A 24,055-nucleotide genomic window follows, 5' to 3' on the forward strand; every position below is an offset into this window, starting at 1 on the left:
TGTGACATTTAGTGCTTTTTTACCATGTTTTAAATTCAACTGAATAAAATGATGTTTTAATGGATTTCTTCTGTGTTCAACCCTTATTTGGGTCGAAATGTAAGATATAAATGTAGAAGTGACAGAAGATGGTGCAAGAAGAGCATGAGTTTTCTGGTGAGAAAGAGCAAGTAAAAGATGGTGACCATAGGTTTCTCAAAGGCTCGGATGGAGTGTTGTAATGCAGTGGAGACAACTTCTGTGGAATGATGAATCACGTTTCTCTGACAGTCCGATGGATAAGTCTGGGTTTGGCGAACATGAAAACACTACCAGTCTGACTGGATTTTGCTGGCTGTAAAGTATAGTGGAAGATAAATAATATTGCTTAGTCCTAGTGAAGGGAAATCTTTATGCCTCAGCATATCAGGACCTTTTGTACAATTGTATGCTCCAACCTTGTGGGAACCGTTTGGTAAGATCATTTTCTGTCTCAGCATTACTGTGTCCAAACAAGGTTGATGCAGGTCAAGTGAGTTTGGTGTGGAAAAACTTGACTGGCTCAACCCCATCAAACACCTTTAGGGTGAACTTCAATATAGATTGCAAGCCAGGCCATTAAAAATCCTTTTTCGTGAATAGTGCACGAAGGTTTTCTCAGATTGCTTCGGCTCCAATAACCCTTTTATATTTTCATAATCTCTTCTACCCTGGGATGCAGGGCAGAAAAAGCAGTCCATGCTGCTTGGGTCACCGTCTGATAAACGTTGGTTTGGAAGGTGTCCGGGGATGAGGGGATTCAGAGCAGTGTCATGGGTAAAATGAGGTGGAAATGCCAAGAAAAACACCAAGCTCATAATGCGGTGATCTTACTTTGTCATCTGCTGAGCTATGCACATTTTTATATTAGGCCATGGGTTTGGAGCATGTGGATTGGGGGTATTGCATTGTTTCCCATCGTTAACCTGCCTAGGTGATTATCTCAACCCACAACCCCAGATCTTCACAGTGATTAAGAGATGTGTCCTCTCCTGCTACATTTGTCCATATAGTATTTGGCTTGTAGGCTGGAGATCTAGGCTTGAGGTTAGATCTGTCAACCCAAATTAAGTCTCATAGGTATATAAGGAATTTAGTTCAGGTTGAAGTATTCACTGTCTGACTTGAGCTGCTAATATCCTTCAGACACTGTCTCCTATGTGATCCATGTGCTTTATCCATAAAGCTCTGCTCACATAAATAATGTTCAGAGACTATGAGCCTTATTCATCTTTTGAGGGAGTTTTGTATTCATTTTATTTTTGTCTCTACTGTACTTTCTTATACCTTTCAAAAACCTACAAGAAGCAAACTCTTTTTAATATTAGACAGCGTAGGACTGTCCCTATCAGGGTCACCTTGTCGACGGTGGGATGGCTTTTATGCCATTTAAAAAAAAATCAAAAACAGTATTAGTAAGAACTGTGTTATTTAGATTCACTTCTGTTTTTTACTTAGTTACCTCAGGATTTATGCTCATTTTGCTTTTTGTAGGTTTTTTATGCTGTATGGCCAAAGTAAACGTGTTTACGTGCTGCATGTATACCAACTTTAACCAAGCTCAATTTTTTTTTTTTTTTTTAATACCTTTTTAGAACAGTAAGTTGCATGTTCCGCTAAAATATTGCAACGTTTTCACTACTTTCAGGTGTGGATAAAGAGGGAAACTGAAATACGTTCAAGTGCGTAAAATTTAGCAACTTTTAAAAAATTGACAGCTGATGAATTTGCATCAAAGATCTGAAAAACAAAAACACACCCGTATTGGGAGCATAAAAAAAAAACAAAAAAAGCCCCGCATATAATAGTGAGAGATGAATCCAATATCTGTATGTTGAACACAACCTCCATTTTATTACATACCGTAGTCTGACTTCTTACATGTAACTCAACTTTTACTGATCATCTGATTAACTTGTCTTTATTATTACTTCTACTATTAAATATAACCTTTGCTCTAGTTAAGACAATCAGCCACATCATTATGCAAGTAGACATGTCATTGGGAAACCAACCCAACAGACTATATCCAAAAATATATTCTAGGGAAGATTACCAAAAAAAATACACATCTACTGATATAAATTATATAGTGTACCATATTTTAATTGGATGTAATACTATATCATGATTTTATTTATTTATGTATCATGATTGGTCTATATTCTATGTCTTGTTAAAATCCTATTGGTTATTTTCTAAAACTTACTCTTACTATAATAAATGGGGCACCACACGTTCGGCTCCCTAACGTAACGTTCACATTAGCGTTGTTGGGCGCAGCGTCGGCGACGGATACCGATGCATGCGTCATGCGCCCCTATCTTTGACATGGGGGGGCGCATGGACATGCGCCGGTTTGCATTGCGTTTTACGACGCATGCGTCATATTGACGCACAGACAGGGCGCAGAGGACGCTACTTGTAGCGTTTTCCCTGCGCCAAAATTCCTGCTCTGTACGATCTTATGACAACGCATGCGTCGCAAAACGCTGCGTTGTGTACATGCACTGTTGGTTGCGTCGCCGACGCTGCACCCAACAACGCAAATGTGAACGTAGTCTAAGAAAGACTTGAACGTACACACTGTGGTCTGTGGATGTTGTTTCTCCACCGGCTGGTCACTCCCTCACACCAGAGGGAGATTCTTTACTCTTATAATTCAGAATCCACAGACAACAGGCTGCAGGGGCTTCAGAAAAATACCATTTATGGAGCCGAATGTATTTCTGCAGCAACAAGAGAAGGCAGACTGTCATTATTTTAACCCCTTAGTGACCGAGACAATTTTGACCTTAATGACCAGGCCAATTTTTATAATTCTGACCACTGTCACTTTATAAAATACCTACAAGAAACAAAATGAGCAAAAACCCTGCTGTAACTAAGTAAAATAACGTTATTTAAATGCACTTTTGCTTTTTACTTATTTAGTTACAGCAGGGTTTTTACTCATTTTGTTTCTTGTAGGTTTTGTATGTTTTATAGCCAATGTGAATATGCGTTTATGTGCTGCATGTATACCAACTCACACCAAGCTCAATCTTTGTGTTTTGGTTATAGCTCTGGAACGCTTCAATTGATCCCACTGATTCTGAGATTCTGATTCTTTTTTTTTTTTTTTTGGAAGTTATACGGGTTAAAAGTTGACAAGCGATTTCTTATTTTTCCAACAAAATGTACAAAACCATTTTTAGGGACCACATTACTTTTTAAGGGACTTTGATGGGTCTATATGACAGAATTTACCCAAAATAAAATCTGCGCCCATCAAGGTGCTCAAAACCACATTCAAGAAGTTTATTTAACCCTTCAGTTGCTTCACGAAAACTGAAGCAATGTGGAAGAAAAAAATTAACATTTAATAATAATAATATAAATTTTAATTATATAGCGCCAACATATTCCGCAGCGCTTTACAATTATAGAGGGGATTTGTACAGACAATAGACATTACAGCATAACAATAATCACAGTTCAAAACAGATACCAAGGAGAGTGAGGGCCCTGCTCACAAGCTTACAAATTGAGGAAAAAGGGGAGACACCAGAGGTGAATGGTAACATTTACCGTATATACCAGAGTATAAGGCCTCTTTCACACTTCAGTTATTTGGCGTCAGTCTAAAACCGCCATTTTCCTCAAATAACGGATCCGTCATTTTTTTTGACGGATCCGTTATTTTCCCATAGACTTGCATTAGCGACGGATTGTGACGGATGGTCGTCCGTTCCATCCGCCATGCGACGGATCCGTCGAAATTTGGCGGACGTTTTCTGAAAATAGACGGACATTGTAACGTTTTTTGTCAACGCCGAAATGGCGGATCGCGACGGATGCGTCGCGTCCGCCATTCCATAGAATGGGCGCCTATGGGCGACGGATCCGCCGCAACCGTTTTTTCGGCGGATCCGTCGCCCCAATCCGTTTTTTCAATTGCGCATGCTCCAAAAAGTAGATACTTCTCCCAGACAACCCCCAAGTAACTGATCCGTCAAAAAAACGGATCCGTTAGAACCGTTTTCGCAACAATTGTGACGGATCCGTCAATCCGTCACTATGTCGGTAGTGACTGACGCCAAAAGACTGAAGTGTGAAAGAGGACTTAGCCGAGAATTTCAGTCCATTTTTTTTTAGGCTGAAATTGCCCCTCTCGGCTTATACTCGAGGGTCGGCAGGGAAGAGGGAGTGGCCCCAGCTCCTGGCACGGTCCCTGGTTCTCCGGGCGCTGACAGCTTCTTCCTGTAGTGAGCGGTCACATGGTACCGCTCATTACAGTAATGAATATGGACACCACTTCCATAGGGGTGGAGCTGCATATTCATTACTGTAATGAACGTTACCATGTGTCCGCTCACTACAGGAAGAAGCTGCCGGCGCCAGGGAACAGATGTGCAGGGACCGCGCCAGGAGCAGGTGAGTATGACGCAGTGCGCGATATTCACCTGCTCCCCGTTCCACCGACGGCCGCTGCTGCGTCTTCTGCGTCCTCTGCTCTGACGCTCAGGGCAGAGGGCGCGATGACGCGATTAGTGCGCTCCGCCCTCTGCCTGAACAGTCAGTGCGGAGGACGGGGTAGACACAGTGGCGGCCGTCGGTGGAACGGGAAAGGTGAGTATAGCAAGTGTCGGGGGCTTAAGAGGTGAGTGTGTGATTTTTTTTATTTTTTTAATCGCAGCAACAGCATATGGGGCAAATATCTGTATGGGGCCATGTGCAGCATTATATGGGGCAAATATCTCTATGGAGCATCTTATGGGGCCATTTGCAGCATTATATGGGGCGTATTTTGTATGTAGCATCTTATGGGGCCATCATGAACTGTATGGAGCATTATATAGGGCTCCTGATTCAATATGGATATTCAAAAACACTTAACCTACTGATGTCTCAATTAATTTTACTTTGATTGGAATCTATTTTTATTTTTGACATTTACCAGTAGCTGCTGCATTTTCCACCCTAGGCTGATACTCGAGTCATTAAGTTTTCCCAGTTTTTTGTGGCAAAATTAGGGGGGTTGGCTTATACTCGAGTATATAAGGTAACTTTTTTCACAAAAAATTTTACTTTTACTTTATACCCAAACTTTTTATTTTTACAAGGGTAACAAAATAGACAGTGGACCACAAAATTTGTTGTGCAATTTCTCCTGAGTACATCAAAACCCCATGTGTGGGATAAATCGACTGTTTGGGCGCATGGCAGGGCTTGGAAGGGAAAGAGCACAGTTTGACTTTCTGAACAAAAAATTGGCTGGAATTGAGAGCGGACACCATGTCGCGTTTGGAGGGCCCTTGATGTACCTGAACAGTGGAATACCCCCATACGTGACCCCATTTTGGAAACCACACCAATGGAGGATTTTATCCAGGGGTATAGTGAGTATTTTGAACCCACAGGTATGACACAGAATTTAACATTAGGTCGTCATATTGAATATGTTGTCATTAGTGTTGAGCGTTAGTGCTGCTACTCCAGGTTACATCAGTTCGGCAAAGCATACTGCGCACGCGCGAGAGGCCATTTGAATGCCCATGTGCCAAAACTGTATGCGAACGCACAAATTCCCTGAAAAGAATGCATAGAGCAAGCCAGGGGGGGGGGGGGGGAGACTGACAATAAGCCACGCCCATTGGACCGAGCTGATTTACGTACACCGCGGGAGGAATATAAACGGTATTTATTGATCAAAGGTTCTGTTATAATGCATTGTTAGCACTGAATTGAATGATATTTTTACATGATATGCCAAAAAAGTGGTGACAGATTCCCTTTAACCCCTTACCGGCATCGGACGTACTATACCGTCCGATGCCGGCTCCCCTGCTTTGATGCAGGGCTCCGCGGTGAGCCCGCACCAAAGCCGGGACATGTCAGCTGTTTTGAACAGCTGACATGTGCCCGTAATAGGCGCGGGCAGAATCGCGATCTGCCCGCACCTATTAACTAGTTAAATGCCGCTGTCAAACGCAGACAGCGGCATTTAACTACCGCTTCCGGCCGGGCGGCCGGAAATGACGTCATCGCCGACCCCCGTCACATGTCCGGGGGTCGGCGATGCGTCTCCATTGTAGCCATAGAGGTCCTTGAGACCTCTATGGTTACTGATTGCCCGTCGCTGTGAGCGCCACCCTGTGGTCGGCGCTCACAGCACACGTGCAATACTGCTACATAGCAGCGATCAGCAGATCGCTGCTATGTAGCAGAGCCGATCGTGCTGTCCCTGCTTCTAGCCTCCCATGGAGGCTATTGAAGCATGGCAAAAGTTAAAAAAAAAAGTTTAAAAAAATGTGAAAAAAATAAAAAAAAACATAAAAGTTTAAATCACCCCCCTTTCGCCCCAATCAAAATAAATCAATAAAAAAAATATCAAATCTACGCATATTTGGTATCGCCGCGCTCAGAATTGCCCGATCTATCAAATAAAAAAAAGTATTAACCTGATCGCTAAACAGCGTAGCGGGAAAAAAACTCGAAACGCCAGAATTACGTTTTTTTGGTCGCCGCGACATTGCATTAAAATGCAATAACGGGCGATCAAAAGAACATATCTGCACCGAAATGCTATCATTAAAAACGTCATCTCGGCACGCAAAAAATAAGCCCTCAACCGACCCCAGATCACGAAAAATTGAGACGCTACGAGTATCGGAAAATGGCGCAATTTTTTTTTTTTTTTTTTTTTTTAGCAAAGTTTGGAATTTTTTTTCACCACTTAGATAAAAAATAATCTAGTCATGTTTGGTGTCTATGAACTCGTAATGACCTGGAGAATCATAATGGCAGGTCATTTTTAGCATTTAGTGAACCTAGCAAAAAAGCCAAACAAAAAACCAATGTGGGATTGCACTTTTTTTGCAATTTCACCGCACTTGGAATTTTTTTCCCGTTTTCTCGTACACGACATGCTAAAACCAATGATGTCGTTCAAAAGTACAACTCGTCCCGCAAAAAATAAGCCCTCACATGGCCAAATTGACGGAAAAATAAAAAAGTTATGGCTCTGGGAAGGAGGGGAGCGAAAAACGAACACGGAAAAACGAAAAATCCCCTGGTCATGAAGGGGTTAAAGGAAATGTGTAACCTAAAAACTTTTGTCTTGACACATCGTAATTTTTGTAATTTTCTCGTGACATATCCCCTGTAACCAGGACACATGCCGTAGTATATGTGGCATCATTGGTAGTTATTAGTGATGAGCGAGCGTGCTCGGATAACGTGTTATCCGCGCACGGTCAAATTCTAATAATGTCTTCGGCGTGCTTGAATACCATGTTCTTGTTCCCGCGGTTGCATGACTTGCTGCTATTTGACAGCCGCTACACATGCAATCCCTGCATATTTTGCGACTGTCAGACAGAGGCGAGACATGCAGCCGCAGGGACTCGAACATAATATTCGAGCACGCCGAAGACACTATTAGAACACGAGCATGCTCGGATAACACCTTATCCGAGCATGCTCAATCATCACTATAGTTTTCTGTGCTGAGTGCATTGATGCTGTGTTGTATATTTGCTGTACCCTTGAATGTTGATAACTTTTATATTTGCAGAAAGAAATTCATCCGTATTATAACCTGAGTGTGACTGTGTTACGAGCCCGAAACATTAAAGGCGTGGACATGTGTAAGTTGTAAAGAATGACTGTTTTGAAGGACAAATTATTAGAATGTAATTGTTTCCACGTTTTTAAATAGGAGTGACATTTTGATTTTTTTCAATAGAGTCTGAAATCAGAGTTGTCATGCCAAAATAGTGCAGTGCATAGCAATAACTTTGTAAACAAGCCTACGTATCAGAAGCTTCACTGAAAGCAAGAAAATTTAAAGATGACCTTTCACTGGATTTTTAATTTAAACTGTGTTCCTTTTCCAATTGGCTCTACTCCACTGATACCGAACAGTTTTTCATTTATGCCAATTTATTCCAAAGTTATGCCTCCTTGTAATATAGAGTGCCCCGTGCACAAATTTTCACACCAACCAGCTGGCCGTCTCATTGATTTTACTGTTGGACACGGATCGCAGTTTTATGTGAATTTTAAGACAGGTTCACTTCAATATTCTTATAATACTCTAACTACGTTCCCATGGAATGTATTTACTTTGTACATTTGAAAAAAGTGACATTTGTACCTGCATCCATAAAATAAGTTGAAATGCTGCATATATTTTTTGCAACATATGCATGAGATTTCTTAAAATGCCATCCACTATGACATCCACTGCATTTTTGCTACTTGGGAACGTTGCTTTAGATGTCAGTTTTGATGGGGATCCACTTCAGACTATAAGCCCAAACGCTGTGGGAAGCTAGCCTATGAGTATGTTTACATAATAAATTTCCAATGTTTTTTTTGTTTGTTTTGCCACAATATTCTTCTTCTACTAAAAAAAAACCGTGATCTTACAGCATTTTTGTAAAATTCTGGCAAAAAAGCATTGTGTGTGAACAAGCCATAGATTGTACTTTGACATTGAATGACCAAACTTTTCATAGAGCCATAAACACTTTCCCTATCAGAAGGAGGCTCTTTAGCACTCTACAGATAACTTGTTACATCAATTGACTTTAATGCCACATCATTAAAAGGCTGGAAGCGCCCGGTACCATTCGCGGTGACTACCTCTTGAAGCTCATCAAGAGAATGCCAAGAGTGTGCAAAGCAGTCATCAAAGCAAAAGGTGGCTACTTTGAAGAACCTAGAATATGACATAATTTCAGTTGTTTCACACTTTTTTGTTAAGTATATAATTCCATGTGTGTTAATTCATAGTTTTGATGCCTTCAGTGTGAATGTACAATTTTCATAATACAGAAAAATCTTTAAATGAGAAGGTGTCCAAACTTTTGGTCTGTACTGTGTATATATACATATATTTATTATATCAGCAAATAACTTATAAAATACCTTTTCAAGCTTACTTGGCAGACCAGCAGTGTGCGGCTTGCAAAATCCTGGGTGCTGCACTTGAAACGATCAGCGTCGTACAAAGTCCAGGCCGCAGAGGAAAAAAATAGGCCACAATTATTTCTTTATTCAATACAACTAGTACATGGATTTAAAAGCCTGTCCTTATCAAGAGGTTACCCTCATAAGATTCTTGAAGAAGCTCTAAAAAAAAAAAGGCTAAAGAATCCGGTCTCAAAGCACTTACGACACCTCGCATTGATAGCAACTGTGCAAAATCCAAAAGATTCATCTTTAGTTTTAAATATGGTCTGCTGGACAAGGTTATACGTTCTGCTATAAATAAAAATTGTCATGTCCTTAGTTCAGAAAAAAGATCTAAGAGCGTGGTTCAGGAAAAAATGTGTCAAAATTTGAAGGATAATTTGGTCCGTAACCGGTTTAAGGGAACCTGTCACCCCCAAAAGGTAAGCTCACCATCATCAGGGGCTTATCTACAGCATTCTGTAATGCTGTAGATAAGCCGCTGATGTTACCTGAAAGAGGAGAAAAAGACGTTGGATTATACTCACCCAGGGGTGGTCCTGCTCCGATGGGTGTCTCAGGTCCACTCCGGTGCCTCCCATCTTCATTCCATGACGTCCTCTTCTGGTCTTTACGCCGCGGCTCCGGCGCAGGCATACTTTGTCTGCCCTGTTGAGGGCAGAGCAAAGTACTGCAGTGCGCAGGCACCGGGCCTCTCTGACCTTTACGGCGCCTGCGCACTGCAGTACTTTGCTCTGCCCTCAACAGGGCAGACAAAGTACGCCTGCGCCAGAGCCGCGGCGTGATAACCAGAAGAGGACGTAATGGAATGAAGATGGGAGGCGCCGGAACGGACCTGAGACACCCATTTGACCAGACCGCAGTAGGACCGCCCCTGGGTGAGTATAATCTAACCTCTTTTTCTCCTATTTCAGGTAACATCGGCGGCTTATCTACAGCATTACAGAATGCTGTAGATAAGCCCCTGATGACGGTGAGCTTACCTCACCATCGATTTGGGGGTGACAGGTTCCCTTTAAAGGTACCCCAAAATAAGTGGTTAAAAAATTCCTCTGTAAAGGGAAATTGTAGACGTGGCTCTTGCCACTTTTGGATTTTTCACTTGAAAACTAATCCAATCTCCATAGGTGGAATATCACATTTTGTTAATCAATTTATTTCTTGTATAACTCAGCTGTTTAGGTCATGTTCAGCCCGTGTAACGGGTTCTATATAGGAAAAATATTAGACCCCTTTTTGTAAGGTTTAGAGAACATTTTAAATCAATCTCCACAGGGAAAGTATCAAGGCAGGGGTCCCCAACTCCAGGCCTCGAGGGCCGCCAACAGTGCAGGTTTTCAGGATTTCTTTAGTATTGCATCGGTGGTAATGTGATCATCTGCACAGGTGATGATTCCAACCCCTGTGCAATACTAAGGAAATCCTGAAAACCTGCACTGTTGGCGGCCCTCGAGGCCTGGAGTTGTCGACCACTGTATCAAGGTGTCTAATTGGGCATATACACGATGTACATAATTCAGACCCGTAGGTACTCCATTTTGCTGGGTTAGAAAGGGTGTCTTTACCAGACCAAGGTGGTGATTTAAAAAAAGCTACTCTTACGTAGGGAGGCCAGATGGATAATACGCACAAATGCGCAAGGTTCATGTGGCTTTAATGATCAGATCGACATGTCAGTTTTTTTGTAAAAAAAAAGCAAAAAACTTTATGTAAATTTGTTTTTTATTGTTGGTTATAAATTAAAATATACTTTTAATTGTTGTTACAGAGGGGTAGTGAAGAAGGCGTGCTCTATAATAGGTACCGCCCATCTTCTTCCTTCCATACCGTGACTTGTTGAAGCAGCCATCATCCTCCCCTGCATCCATGTACTACTTGTATTGAATGAAGAAAATATTGTTTTACTGCATCACGGCTTGCCACCTTTTTTTTTTTTCCTCTTTGGCCTGGACACATACAAGTGCTTCTCACTAAATTAGAATATCATCAAAAAGTTAATTTATTTCAGCTCTTCAGTACAAAAAGTGAAACTCCGTATATAGTTATGTATGATAGTGATGTATTTCAAGTGTTTATTTCTCTTAATGTTGATGATTATGGCTTACAGCCAATGAAAACACAAAAGCCAATATCTCAGTAAATTAGAATACTTTATAACACCAGCTTGAAAAATTATTAAAGTTTGAAATGTTGGCCTGCTGAAATGTATGTTCGGTAAATGCACTCAATACTTGGTTGTGTTTCCTTTTACATCAATTACTGCATCAGTGCGGTGTGGCATGGAGGCGATCAGCCCGTGGTACTGCTGAGTGTTATGGAAGCCCAGGTTGCTTTGATAGCAGTCTTCAGCTCGTCTGCATTGTTGGGTCTGGTGTCTCTCATCTTTCTCTTGACAATACCCCATAGATTCTATATGGGGTTAAGGTCAGGCGAATTTGCTGGCCGATCAAGCACAGTGTGATACTGTTGTTTTTAAACCAGGTATTGGTACTTTTGGCAGCAGCGTCGGACTGGAGTACCTTGGGCCCACCAGAGGAAAATCATTCTTGGGGCCCACCATGCAGTTTAAAAATACCACACAGGATAAATCCTATATATCACACCACACGGGAGAGCTGACAGATCCTCTATATACTACACCACACGGGAGAGCTGACAGATCCTCTATATACTACATCACACGGGAGACCGACAGATCCTCTATATACTACACCACACAGGAGAGCTGACAGATCCTCTATATACTACACCACACACGAGAACTGACAGATCCTCTATATACTACACCACACAGAAGAGCTGACAGATCTTCTATATACTACACCACACAGGAGAGCTGACAGATCCTCTATATACTACACCAGAGGTCCCCAACTCCAGTCCTCAAGGCCCACCAACAGGTCATGTTTTCAGGATTTCCTTTGCATTGCACAGGTGATGCAATTATTACCTGGGCAAGACTAAGGAAATCCTGAAAACATGACATGTTGGTGGGCCTTGAGGACTGGAGTTGGGGACCTCTGTACTACACCACACAGGAGAGATGATAGATCCTCTATATACTACACCACACGGGAGAGCTGGCAGATCCTCTATATACTACAACACACGGGAGAGCTGACTGATCCTCTATATACTACACCACACCGAAGAGCTGACAGATCCTCTATATACTACACCACACGGGAGAGCTGACAGATCCTCTATATACTACACCACACAGGAGAGATGATAGATCCTCTATATACTACACCACACGGGAGAGCTGACAGATCCTCTATATACTACACCACACGGGAGAGCTGACTGATCCTCTATATACTACACCACACCGAAGAGCTGACAGATCCTCTATATACTACACCACACGGGAGAGCTGACAGATCCTCTATATACTACACCACACGGGAGAGCTGACAGATCCTCTATATACTACACCACACGGGAGAGCTGACAGATCCTCTATATACTACACCACACGGGAGAGCTGACAGATCCTCTATATAATACACCACACGGGAGAGCTGACAGATCCTCTATATACTACACCACACAGGAGAGCTGACAGATCCTCTATATACTACACCACACAGGAGAGCTGACAGATCCTTCATATACTACACCACACGGGAGAGATGACAGATCCTCTATATACTACACCACACGGGAGAGCTGACAGATCCTCTATATACTACACCACACAGGAGAGCTGACAGATCCTCTATATACTACACCACACAGGAGAGCTGACAGATCCTTCATATACTACACCACACGGGAGAGATGACAGATCCTCTATATACTACACCACACGGGAGAGCTGACAGATCCTCTATATACTACACCACACGGGAGAGATGACAGATCCTTCATATACTACACCACACAGGAGAGCTGACAGATCCTCTATATACTACACCACACGGGAGAGCTGACAGATCCTCTATATACTACACCACACAGGAGAGCTGACAGATCCTTCATATACTACACCACACGGGAGAGATGACAGATCCTCTATATACTACACCACACGGGAGAGCTGACAGATCCTCTATATACTACACCACACAGGAGAGCTGACAGATCCTCTATATACTACATCACACAGGAGAGCTGACAGATCCTTCATATACTACACCACACGGGAGAGATGACAGATCCTCTATATACTACACCACACGGGAGAGCTGACAGATCCTCTATATACTACACCACACGGGAGAGATGACAGATCCTTCATATACTACACCACACAGGAGAGCTGACAGATCCTTCATATACTACACCACACGGGAGAGCTGACAGATCCTCTATATACTACACCACACAGGAGAGCTGACAGATCCTCTATATACTACACCACACGGGAGAGCTGACAGATCCTCTATATACTACACCACACGGGAGAGATGACAGATCCTTCATATACTACACCACACAGGAGAGCTGACAGATCCTTCATATACTACACCACACGGGAGAGCTGACAGATCCTCTATATACTACACCACACAGGAGAGCTGACAGATCCTCTATATACTACACCACACAAGAGAGCTGACAGATCCTATATATATATATATATATATATATATATATAACCGGTGGCCATATTCCACTGCAATGAAGACACAAGCAACGACAGCGGCAGAAGATGGCGACTGCTGTGTATTTTATTACACACAGGTAAGCTTTCTGTTAGGGGCAAGACATTGTTTTTAGTAGTACGATTTTGGGATAGATATAATGTTTTCATCACTTGTTATAGCTTTTTTTGTGGAATTGTGGTGAACAGAAAAAAGGACATTTGGCATTTGTTTCTTTTTACGGTGTTTTCTGATCAAGTTGTTTTTATAGTTTGATCGATTGGACTTTTCTGAACCTAGCAATACCAAATATTTGTTGTTTTTTATTTTTAACATATATTTATTTTCAATGGGATAAAAAGGGTGATTTGAAGTTTTAGGAATTTTTTTATTTTCTTTTTACCTTTCACTGGTACAGTTAGCCCCCTTAGGCTATGTGCACACGTTGTGGATTCTCTGCGGATCCGCAATTGATTTACAGTACAATGTAAATCAATGAGAAAAAAAAATGCTGTGCACACTTTGCGGAAAATCCGCTGCGGAAACGCTGCGGTTTAAAAGTAGCATGTCACTTCTTTTTTGTGAACCTGCAGCATTTTTGTACCCATTCTATTATAGAAAACCGCAGGGGTAAAAACCACAGCAAATCCGCAAGAAAACCACAGCAAAAACACACAAAAACCGCAGCGGAACCGCACAAAAAACGCAACAAATCCACAGGTGTGTTTTCTGCCAGGAGAGGCAGAATCCGTACCAGAAATTCCTAAGCCTAATCCGTAACATGTGCACATAGTCTTTGAGGACATGAAGATGCGATCATCCGATCGCATGTGCTATTATATACAGTGATGCCACAGCATCCCTGCATATAGAAGAAATTATGGTCTCCTTTAAAGCTCGGCTACAGGAAGAAGACCCCTGGCTGTCATTAAAATCCATCGGTGACCCACGATCACCTCATGGGCACCAATGGGTGAGAGAATGATACGCACGCATGCTGGCATGTGTTATATGCTGCAGTCAGAGATTGACACTGGCATTTAACACGCGCCATACATGTAAGGCAGATGTTGTAAAGGTGTTAATCACCTGAAGACCCCCTTCACCACTGTGTCACCCAATATCCTATGGGCCTCCTCCCCCACTATTTCACCTCTAATTTCCTATGGGCCTGCTCAGAGAGTGAAAGGGGAGCCACAGTAAGGGTATGTGCACACGATGCGGATTTTGCTGCGGATCTGTAGCGTTTCCGCAGCTGCGGGTCAGCAGGAGTTTCCCATGCGTTTACAGTACCATGTAAACCTATGGGAAACAGAAAACGCTGTGCCCATGCTGCGGAAAAAAACACACGGAAACGCAGCGGTTTACATTCCGCAGCATGTCACTTCTTTCTGCATTTTCTGCAGCGGTTTTACAACTGCCCTTATGGAAAACCGCAGTTGTAAAACCGTAGTGGAAAACGCAGAAAAACCGCGGTAAATGCACGATAAATCCGCATTGGTTTTCAACTGCGGATTTATCAAATCCTCTGCAGAAAAATCTGCAGTGGACCCAGAACACGTGTGCACATACCCTAAAATAGAGGTGGTTGACACACTAGGGGAGGGGGCCCACAAGAAAATTAGAATATCACTGTGGGCCCCCACCCCTATGTCACCTTTAGGATGCATGGGACCCCCTCCCCTGTCTCTGTGGCCGGAGATCTACTCAGGGTGCCGGCATCATAGAGTTATTTACTTACAGTCACACTGACTGCAGCCATCAGACTCCCTCTGCTCCACTGCTGCTTGGGTAGGACAGGACTGCTGACCAATCACAGGACAGCTCCTTACCTGAATCAGCGTTTACACTGCTGCCCAGGGCTTTGTAGAAGAGGAGCAGAGATATGCAGCACAGGAAACAGGTGACTGAGGCCGGTCAGCTGTTGTGTGCTGTCTGCTCTCAGCCTCACAGTCAGCTGTTCCTCTGACTGTGCTGGCTGAAGTGAGGGTCGGCACTCTGCACACACAGCTCTCCTGGCAGATAATGGCAGCGGCATCAGGTGATGTGAAGGAGCTGCTCCTGCACTTCCCATCACCTGTGCAGTCTGCCAGCCCCTGCGGTGCCGGCTATACAATAACGTGTGCACTGCTGGGTGCACGCTATGAGCATGATGCAGGGCAGGCACACATGAGGGAGGCAGGGGCTGGGGGCGGGGCCCACCGGAGGATTCTCCGGTGTCCCGCTGCCCCAGTCCGATCCTGTTTGGCAGTGTGGACAGGTGCCAAGTCCTGCTGGAGAATGAAATTTCCATCTCCAAAAAGCTTGTCGGCAGAGGGAAGCATGAAGTGCTCTAAATTTACCTGGTAGACAGCTGCGCTGACTTTGGTCTTGATAAAACACAGTGGACCTACACCAGCAGATGACATGGCTCCCCAAACCATCAATGATTGTGGAAACTTCACAGTAGACCTCAAGCAGCTTGGATTGTGGCCTCTCCACTCTTCCTCCAGACTCTGGGACCTTGATTTCCAAATGAAATGCAACATTTACTTTCATCTGAAAACAACACTTTGGACCACTGAGCAACAGTCCATTTCTTTTTTGTCTTGGCCCAGGTAAGACGCTCCTGGCGTTGTCTATTGGTCATGATTGGCTTGACACAATGAATGCGACACGTGTAGCCCATGTCCTGGATATGTCTGTGTGTGGTGGCTCTTGAAGCTATGACTCCAGCTGTCCACTCCTTGTGAATCTCCCACAAATTATTGAATGGCCTTTTCTTAACAATCCTTTCAAGGCTACGGTTATTCTGGTTGCTTTGCAGGTGTTTTTTGTTAATTTATTCTAATTTAGTGAGATACTAACTTTTGGGTTTTCATTGACTGTAAGCCATAATAATCAACATTAACAGAAATAACACTTGAAATAGATCACTCTGTTTGTAATGACTCTATTATAAGTTTCACTTTTTGTATAGAAGAACTGAAATAAATTAACACACCCCAACCTAATGCATAACAGAAGAAAGATTGAAAAAGATATGGAAGAACAGAGATCTCTCAAAGGTAATAAAAAATGAATTGATACAAAAAACACAAGCAAAATAATAAAGACACTTAAAAACTCCAAAGTCCACTTAGTAATAACCAAACAACCTGAAATAGAGATGCGGTACGCCCTAGCAAACATGACACATAGGATATAAATACACATAAATAAACTGAAATAACAGCCTCCGTATTTATAAATATAACAAGGGATCCCATTACAATGAATACCACCTCAAGGTATAAAATGTCAGTACGCATCAAGGAATAAAGAATAACAAGCATAATAAGCTCACATCAAGATAATACCATACATAGTGTAAGCAATATTATGCAATAAATCATGTGAAAAAAAAATTATTGCATGCATCATATAATATTAGAGTTCTTAGGAACCTCCTGGGTCATGGTGTCCAACCCCCTGCTCAATGCAGGAGTTACTAAACCATCTCAGACAGATGTCTGTCCAGCCTCTGTTTGAAGACGTCCATTGAAGGAGAACTCGCCACCTTTCCTGGCAGCCTGTTCCACTCACTGTCAAAAAGTTTTCTCTAATATCTAATCTATATCTTCTCCCTTTGCATGAAATAGACAACCAGTAATTGTCTGATTAGCATATAGAAGACAAAGGTTAATCATGTACTTTGGTGGAAAGATAATGTACACCCTGCGCGGTAAAGTGTATACGGACTTGGTAATCCATCATGTATGATAAAGGCATAAAAATGCTGTGCCAGTCATAGGATTACCTAAATAGGTCTATCTAAATCTGTCTAACCTCCCACCACATAAACTGTACCTAGAAAAATATTTCCTTTTTCAAATTGGGTGGAGAAGTTCATTGCCACAGGGGAAAGCTTCATAAGCTATGCTGCCCTTGAGAATCTAAAGTAAAGTAGAGGCAAAGTTCCATAATACAATCTTATTTTGTTTTTATTACGATTGACATAAATGTCTAGTAATTAATTGTAATACCTTGTATAAATATTACAATATTTACCTGAGTTACTTTACTATGTAACCTCCCAATGTATCCTTCTGTTTAACGAAGCCTTTTTTGCCTTTCTACCCAGTTATTTCTTCTCTTTTCCATTCGGTCTATGACATCACGTGATTGTGTTCAATTTGTTTTTATTAATCAATATAGAAAATACAAAAAAAGATGACATTCGACCAAATATATTATGATCAAATATGTCACGCTGGACTTAACATAACTTGTAATATTCATGCGGAAATATAAACAGGTCGCTTAACATTGCAGCTGCAAAAAAAATACCTAAATTTTTATGTAGGAAATGAAAAATGATTCAGAAAATTCCAACATAAAGATGAGAGAGTTGGGAAAAAAAGAGAAATTATTTTTATTTTTTTGGGTGGGGGGGAGATTAGGGATGAAATAGGCATGGGGTTAACAGGGAGAAGGGTTATGGAAAAAGGAAGGGAGGGAAAGATGAGGTGACAATCTTGAGGTAAGCACGCAGCACAAACCCAGAACCACTTGATGTAAGAATGATCCATCTATTGGAACAGTTTATAACAATCCACTGAGTCCTGAAACAGGATCCAGTTGCTCCACAGTCTCCTAAATCTATCACCGTGTCCAGAGCTTTCAGCTGTGAGTTCTTCCATCCTACAAAGATTAACCATCTCAGCAAACCATTCGACAACACGTGATTAAACACTGACTAGCTGAATCCTTCTAAGCTCTATGTAGAAACAGGAGGTCAATTTGCCTTGTTTGAGTCAATGCAAAAGTCAATGGCAGGGGTGGAAGGAGTAGTTGGGTCAGGAGGTAGAGAGGAATGATTTCTGCAGCAATTGGAGACTTCTTGTTTCTAAATAAAGCAGAGAAGAATTCACTGGGTAGAAAGGCAAAATGAGCAATTGTACGTACACAGTGCTATCTAATATGATGACTGCCATATATTAAAAGGTTAAAAAGAGTGCTTTGACTGCTTCTTTAATTTTATTATATGCAAAACTTTGCTTAAAAGGAGTTAAACAATCAAACTCAAGGCATCCTTGAAATACAAATATATACCAGCTCAATTATTCATCTATAGCTGTTAACTATGCTGATAAACTCCTGATTTTTTTTTTTCCCCATCACTGTCCTTAGTGTCTGAGGCAGATTGCTATGTTCAACTGAGTCTTCCCACTGCATCTCCACTCCCTAACAGGACAAAAGTTGTGTATAATTCCTCAGACCCTGAATGGAATGAAACATTTAATTACCGGATTCATAGTGCAGTGAAGGTAAGTTTACACAATACAAATTGCGTACATTTTAATAGTGATGAGCAAACATGCTCTGATACGGTGTTATCTGAGCATGCTCGCACGTTAAGTGTCTTCGGCGTGCTCGAATACTTTTGATTCCCAGCGGCTGCATGTCTCGCTCCTTTTAGACAGCCACAACACATGCAGAGGTTGCTTGTTTGTTAGGTAATCCTTGCATGTGTTGTGGTTATTGAACACCTTATCTGAGAACACTCGTTCATAACTAATTTCTAAATAAATATTAAACTCTTCGAGTCTGATATACTTACTTTGAAAATAGATATTAAAATGATTGTTTAGTCCTGTGTATGACATTTCATTACATCCATAGTATTGAGCTTTAGTGCTTGTTGCGGTATTTTTGTTGGATTTGGAACACATCCCTGGGTTATTTTCATGGGGTTAGCCCCTAAGTTGTTGCACAGTTAATACATTTCTTTTAGTGAGAGGTTAGCTGTCTTGAACAATCTGCCTGATCTGTACGTACTGTAACTCCCGTGTCCTTAGTGCAGTAACTAAATGGATGTCAGTCCTTAAAGGGGTGATTTGAAGGCAAATAATTTTTCCCTATCTGTTTAGTCCCATAATCTAAGCTATTTTCTAGTACTCTTTACAAATTCGCTAACGTTCGCTACCTACTCTAACTATTTTTGTATTTTTTTGTTTTGTTTTTTTTTTAATCTATTCCTTCTTTCCTTCTTTCTTGTCTGATAACTATTCGTTTTGGTATCCCCAGTGCATGCTGGCATACCCAAACAAAGCATCATAAGAACAGGGGGCAGAGAATGCGGTAATTGTCAAAGCCCATACCCATCTCTGAAACTAAGCATCATCAGGCGGCAGAGGCTGCTGTCATTGTCACAGTCCCTGCCCCCTCTCTGAAATGAAGCATCTTCATCAGTGACTCTCATTTCAGGGACTGTGCTGTCCCTGCACTGTACCAGTGTGTCTCTCCCTCAGCGCCTTGTGCGATGAGCGTGACTTCCGGTCTGCTTAGCTGAATAGTAATAAGTCGGCAGCAGAGCAGTGTCGCTCTACCAAGCATGCAGGGACACTAGCGCCTCTGCAGCAGGTGATGTTGCTGGTTTCTGCGGAATAAATAAAACTGCCAAAATGTAACAGACAAACCAGTAGATACACTACCAAAGACAAAGCTCCCTTAGACAGCCAGGTCAGAGTCTTTCACATGCCCTAGGCCTAAAAGCAGCAAGATGCCTCCTGATTCCGAAATTACAAGTATTGATATCTTCACAAAATTGGATACAGATGAATTCAAAAGAATGGTTCAGGTAGAGAGAAACGGTCCATTTAACCTCTCTAGTGAAGAAAGAAGGGCCCTAGACAATCTTGCAAGGAATAAGGACTTCATTTTTAAGTAATTTATTAAAGGGGATAATCTTGTTACACTGGACCATCTTTCTTATGAAAAAATTGTGTTGGCAATGTGAGGAGGTATTGGAGGATAGGATTCAGAAGAAGTGTAGGGCTATAATGATCAATAATACACACCTACTATACAAGCTGTTCTTGAAGCAGAAGAGCACATTCAGCAGCTGTCTAATCCTAATAAGGTGTAAGGAGAAATTCAGGAAATCGTTTGTACCTACTGCTATGGGGATGTATAATAATTTCTTCAGGGTGGTAGACAACAATGACTGATTGCTGGTGTACTAATGTCAATTAACAGTGACTTATATACCTGAACTACCCAAATTTATTTGTTATGTAATGTCGGTATACTTGTGCAAGGTTTGTGTCCTAATATTTTATGTACTTCTGTTTGTATTGCTACTGTAATACCGTAATTTCCCCCGGGATCAATAAAGTGTATCATATATATTGGATGATGCACTTATATAGTGATGAGAAGGGACCCTACTAATACTTCCCTGCTTAGGGCTGAATAAACTGTTGACTGGAGCATTGAACTCTAGATTAATTTTGAAAAATGAAATTAATTTTATGTAGCCTAAGTTTCCGATGCTGACAACTTTTTATGCACTCCCTAAGGAGGTGCAAGGGCTTGACACTATTTAATGGTCACACAATAATTTCGGGATCGATTCCATTACTCAAAATTGCAGCATATACATTGACAAAATATTAAGACATTAGTCATTTCACTGCTCTCCTTCCTAAGGGATACATCTGATCTTCTCAAGTCAGAGGACATTATCATTGGGGAGGATGTATTGATGCTGGCATCAGTAGATGTTGAGACACTGTATAGTAGCATCCCACATGATGCTGGCTTGAGAGCAGTGGAGTATTACCTCATATCGAGAGAAACACATTGCATTCCACATAATATTTTTGTCCATGAACTACTGGATTTTATATTAAGACGCTATTATTTTACCTTCAATGTGAGGTTCTACCACCAGATCAGGGGCACTGCGATGGGGAGCCCATGTGCCCCTACGTATGACAACTTGTTCCTGGGCAGCTGGGAGGACACTGTTGTGTTTGGGGAGGACAATGTGTCTTTGTGGAGCCCCCAGATATTGTTCTGGGGTGATACATAGATTATATTCTTATTCTCTGGCCTGGCCTTTTTGAAGAACTTTGTCAGTGAACTGAATGTCAACACTTTGGATCTTAAGTTTTTTTGAGAAATTGATGACAATACAATCAACTTTCTTAATATTAAGATTGGAAGGGATGATAAAGGACATCTTGTGACTGAAACGTTTTGCAAACCCACCGCCGTCAAGAGCCTTTTACAGTGGGCACTTGCGACCCACTGCATCTTAAGAAGGGAAATGTCTTCGGATGGGAAGAAACTGCTCATTCATTCCGAGATTTTTTTTTTTTTTTATCAAGCCCAGGGATGGGCTTAGGGATTGTTTTGAGTTTGGGCTTAATGAGTTGTACAAAACGGCTATCTCCTGAGAAAGATGAACCCTTCTAAGGCCAGGTACGTTTGATCCGGAACTAGCAGCGCTTTGGACGCAGCGCACTGGTGAGCAGGGGAGCTGAAAAAGGTCTGCATGTCCACAGAAGACAACAGTGAAGGAAGATCGCAGAATCCTTTCCATAGTGAAGAAAAACCCCTTCACAACATGGACCCAATTAAAGAACTCTTTCCAACAAGTTGGTGTTTCAGTATCTAAGTCTACCATAAGGAGAAGACTTCATGAGATCAAATACGGAGTGTTTTCCACAAGGCGAAAACTACTAATCAGCCTTAAAAATAGGCCATATTTGACTTTGCCAAAAAAATCTAAATAAGTCAGCTAAATTCTGGAAAAGCTCTTTGGACAGAAACGAAGATCAACCTGTACAAGAATTAATGGAAGAAGGAGTCTTTGAAGAGCTCATGATCCAAAGCACAGTACATCCTATGTAAAACATGGTGGAGGCAGTGTGATGGCGCGGGCATGCATGGCTTCCAATGGCATCGGGTATTGTCTATTGATGATGTGACTGAGGACAGAAGCAGACTGATGAATGCTAAAGTGTACAGGGCGATACTTTCAGCTCAGAATCACCCAAATACCGCAAGGTTGATTGGACGGAGCTTCACAGTATAGATAGATAATGACCAAAAACATACTGGAAAAGCAACCTAGACGTTTAAGGAAAGAAGTGGAGTATTCTGCAATGGACTAGTCAATCACTAGATCTCAACCCCATTGAGCAGCATTTCACATACTGAAGATAAAACTTAAGGCAGAAAGACCCACAAACAAACAACAACTGAAGTCTGCTGCAGTAAAGGGTGGCTAAACATCACAAAGGAAGAAAGTGTTTGGTGATGTCCATGCTTCGCTTCCAGACTTCAGGCCTGCATTGCCTGGAAATAATTGGCTACAACGTATTAAAAATGAACTTTTATTTATGGTAAAGTAAATTTGTTCAATTACTTTTGATCCCCTGATATGAGGCTTTGTAAAAAAAAAAAAAAAAAAAAAATTGCAATTCCTAAACATTTCACAGGATATTTTTATTAAACCCCTTAACCCCTTACCGGCATCGGACGTACTATACCGTCCGATGCCGGCTCCCCTGCTTTGATGCAGGGCTCCGCGGTGAGCCCGCACCAAAGCCGGGACATGTCAGCTGTTTTGAACAGCTGACATGTGCCCGTAATAGGCGCGGGCAGAATCGCGATCTGCCCGCACCTATTAACTAGTTAAATGCTGCTGTCAAACGCAGACAGCGGCATTTAACTACCGCTTCCGGCCGGGCGGCCGGAAATAACGTCATCGCCGACCCCCGTCACATGATCGGGGGTCGGCGATGCTTGTGAATGGTAACCATAGAGGTCCTTGAGACCTCTATGGTTACTGATTGCCCGTCGCTGTGAGCGCCACCCTGTGGTCGGCGCTCACAGCACACATGCAATTCTGCTACATAGCAGCGATCAGCAGATCGCTGCTATGTAGCAGAGCCGATCGTGCTGTGCCTGTTTCTAGCCTCTCATGGAGGCTATTGAAGCATGGAAAAAGTTTAAAAAAAAAGTTTAAAAAAATGTGAAAAAAATAAAAAAAACATAAAAGTTTAAATCACCCCCCTTTTGCCCCAATCAAAATAAATCAATAAAAAAAATATCAAATCTACGCATATTTGGTATCGCCGCGCTCAGAATCGCCCGATCTATCAATTAAAAAAAAGTATTAACCTGATCGCTAAACAGCGTAGCGGGAAAATAATTCGAAACGCCAGAATTACGTTTTTTTGGTCGCCGCGACATTGCATTAAAATGCAATAACGGGCGATCAAAAGAACGTATCTGCACCGAAATGCTATCATTAAAAACGACATCTCGGCACGCAAAAAATAAGCCCTCAACCGACCCCAGATGATGAAAAATGGAGACGCTACAAGTATCGGAAAATGGCGCAATTTTTTTTTTTTTTTTTTTTTTAGCAAAGTTTGGAATTTTTTTTCACCACTTAGATAAAAAATAACCTAGTCATGTTTGGTGTCTATGAACTCGTAGTGACCTGGAGAATCATAATAGCAGGTCATTTTTAGCATTTAGTGAACCTAGCAAAAAAGCCAAACAAAAAACCAATGTGGGATTGCACTTTTTTTGCAATTTCACCGCACTTGGAATTTTTTTCCCGTTTTCTAGTACACGACATGCTAAAACCAATGATGTCGTTCAAAAGTACAACTTGTCCCGCAAAAAATAAGCCCTCACATGGCCAAATTGACGGAAAAATAAAA

General features: G+C 41.8%; 1 protein-coding gene across 2 annotated transcripts in view; it reads left to right on the forward strand.

Moving 5' to 3' along the window:
• PLA2G4F (phospholipase A2 group IVF) overlaps window positions 1–24,055 on the forward strand; it is a 120,496-nt gene that overhangs the window by 13,634 nt on the left and 82,807 nt on the right. Inside the window, exons 2-3 of one of the 2 annotated variants that reach the window (XM_069730631.1) lie at window positions 7,577–7,649; window positions 18,720–18,856. The exons of the other annotated variant lie outside the window; for it this stretch is intronic. Coding sequence (XP_069586732.1) covers window positions 7,577–7,649; window positions 18,720–18,856 — 210 coding nt within the window. The remainder of the gene's footprint in view (window positions 1–7,576; window positions 7,650–18,719; window positions 18,857–24,055) is intronic. 2 annotated transcript variants of the gene reach the window in all.

This window comes from Ranitomeya imitator, chromosome 1 (genome assembly GCF_032444005.1).
Source record: "Ranitomeya imitator isolate aRanImi1 chromosome 1, aRanImi1.pri, whole genome shotgun sequence".
NCBI classification, from domain to species: Eukaryota; Metazoa; Chordata; class Amphibia; order Anura; family Dendrobatidae; genus Ranitomeya; species Ranitomeya imitator.